The sequence below is a fragment of the Rhizopus microsporus genome (genome assembly GCF_002708625.1).
Source record: "Rhizopus microsporus ATCC 52813 unplaced genomic scaffold scaffold_52, whole genome shotgun sequence".
Lineage (NCBI taxonomy): Eukaryota > Fungi > Mucoromycota > Mucoromycetes > Mucorales > Rhizopodaceae > Rhizopus > Rhizopus microsporus.
The window spans coordinates 1-2,009 of NW_019671967.1; the positions used below are offsets into that span (position 1 = coordinate 1).

The 2,009-nt window shown below is 42.3% G+C and overlaps 1 protein-coding gene across 1 annotated transcript; it reads left to right on the forward strand.

Annotated features, from left to right (window-relative positions):
- Positions 1-193: 193 nt before the first annotated feature.
- On the forward strand, positions 194-1,669 carry RHIMIDRAFT_242898 (uncharacterized protein; the record flags this gene model as incomplete). The annotated part of the gene is made up of 1 exon (XM_023609865.1): positions 194-1,669. One exon carries the CDS (start codon positions 194-196, stop codon positions 1,667-1,669), a length of 1,476 nt encoding a protein of 491 aa, XP_023460917.1.
- Positions 1,670-2,009: the final 340 nt, after the last annotated feature.

Sequence of the window (2,009 nt, forward strand, 5' to 3'; positions counted from 1 at the left end):
TAGCATTGAACACAGGCATAGTTTTGCTAGGCATGCGCTGAATGGTTTGCTAGGTTATCATTGCAGGCTAGCATGGTTTTGCTAGATTAGTATTGTAGCATCGTAGGCTGAGCTTTAAGAGTGATAAGATGACCATAAAAAAAAACTCATTACAAAAAAACGCCCCTCGCTTTTTCATCTTTTTTCCTTCAGCATGTCAGGACCTACTGTAGTATTTCTTATTCATCATTGTTTTGGAGACAATGAATGCAAATATAAACCTTCTTCTGCGCAAAGCTTGCGACGCCATCTTATATCCCAACATCACTTCTTATTCCCTATCCGCCTTAACAAAGTTCGCCGACACAACAACGACACTTATCTGTACGTTAATGAACCCTCCAGCTCCTCAAATGATGTCATTATTAACCAGCACTATGCTTGTCCTTGCTGTGTAGATCACTTTGCTAGCCTTGCCGATCTGAAAGGTCATTTCAAGGTTAGACATCACAGTTACCTTCCTCATCAAATACAACAACAGGAAAATCAAGTTCACCAAAAATCCGTAACTAGCCGAAAACAACAACATAACGAAGTTCTTTGTCATGATGACTTGAATCCGGATCCTTCATTCGGGAAGCACTTAGTGGTTAACGGTTTCGATGTGTCGGATGCTTTCCGTGCGATGGTGGCTTCATTGACGGCACACAAATGGAAGCAATCTTTAGAGGACAATTTGATTCTGGCCCTTGCATCAACGTCAGTGTTACTCTTGGATCCTCACAAATACTCGAACGAGATAAAGCCTTTTTTTGGCCAGGATGACTGGTGGGCAATCAATGATTACATTCAGCAAGTATTCAACATCAAACGCCTACCACTACCCCTCACAACCACAACCAACTTCCTTAGTGTCATTGAACAGCTTCTGAACAATGATATCGATCGCGATACATCTGAGATTCAGTTGAAGACGATGCCGCTGCAAGCCAAGGAAAAGAGGATGGCCAAGGCATTGGCAAACCTGGTGTCAAAGCTTCCTTTCGTTGCATTAGATGAAGACATCAATGAAACTGAGCTTTGCTCTCGTTTCGTGGAACCCTTCTTGGCTGGTCTCTTTGATGATCCAGCCAAAGGCATTTACCTGCGTTGGACCAACGAACGTACTTTGGAGGCCAAGGCAAACGAATCATCACAAAGCCGCCCTGATCTCTGCATAACCAAGTGCTGCGGTGTCAATTGGACCACCAGCCTTGCCTATGGTGAAGCAAAACCCGCTGTACATAGCTATGACAATTATCTTGTGTGCAAGGATCTCATTAGGGTCGCCGTATTTTGCAAGGAGGCTCTAGACAAACAACTCTTTGAAGGCATCTTGGGCATCCAAATCATTGGCAGAATGGTTGTCTTTTATCTACTCACCTTACCATCTCAAGGCCTTTATACTCTCATCCCCCTTGCAAACATCAAGATACCGGACAGTATACAAAACTTACCTGCTTTGGTCACCGAAGCACCCGCCATCCTCAAAGTATTGGATGTTTTTGATCGGCTTTGTGTTCGTGCTGCGTGCCCAAACGTCATCAGCGATCGTTACGCACCAACTTTACCCATCGACAGTATCCAACAACTCTTCTCCGAGTCCAAGAGTCGCAAGAGACAATGTGTGCTCCAACATCGACACAATTGACATGTGATCATATATAGTTACCCCTTCTCATTCCCTTTTATGTTTACTCATTCACTATGCGCGTTTTTGTGAGCAACAGCATTCCTGTAGTTTTTTTCTGCATTCCTTCCCCCTCGGTACAATAGCAAATAATAATAAAAAGCAGTATCATTGTGCTATATCTTGAATATATGAAGAAGTGATAAGGGAAATATGTCGATGAGTCTCTATATAACCTCTTTATTGTATATTAAGACGAGAGCGAGCTCATTATTATAAACAGCGTCATTTTATATGAAAACAGAATTATTAAGGAATCGATTAAATTATGGCCAATGAAAATTGGACATGTCGTGTTATA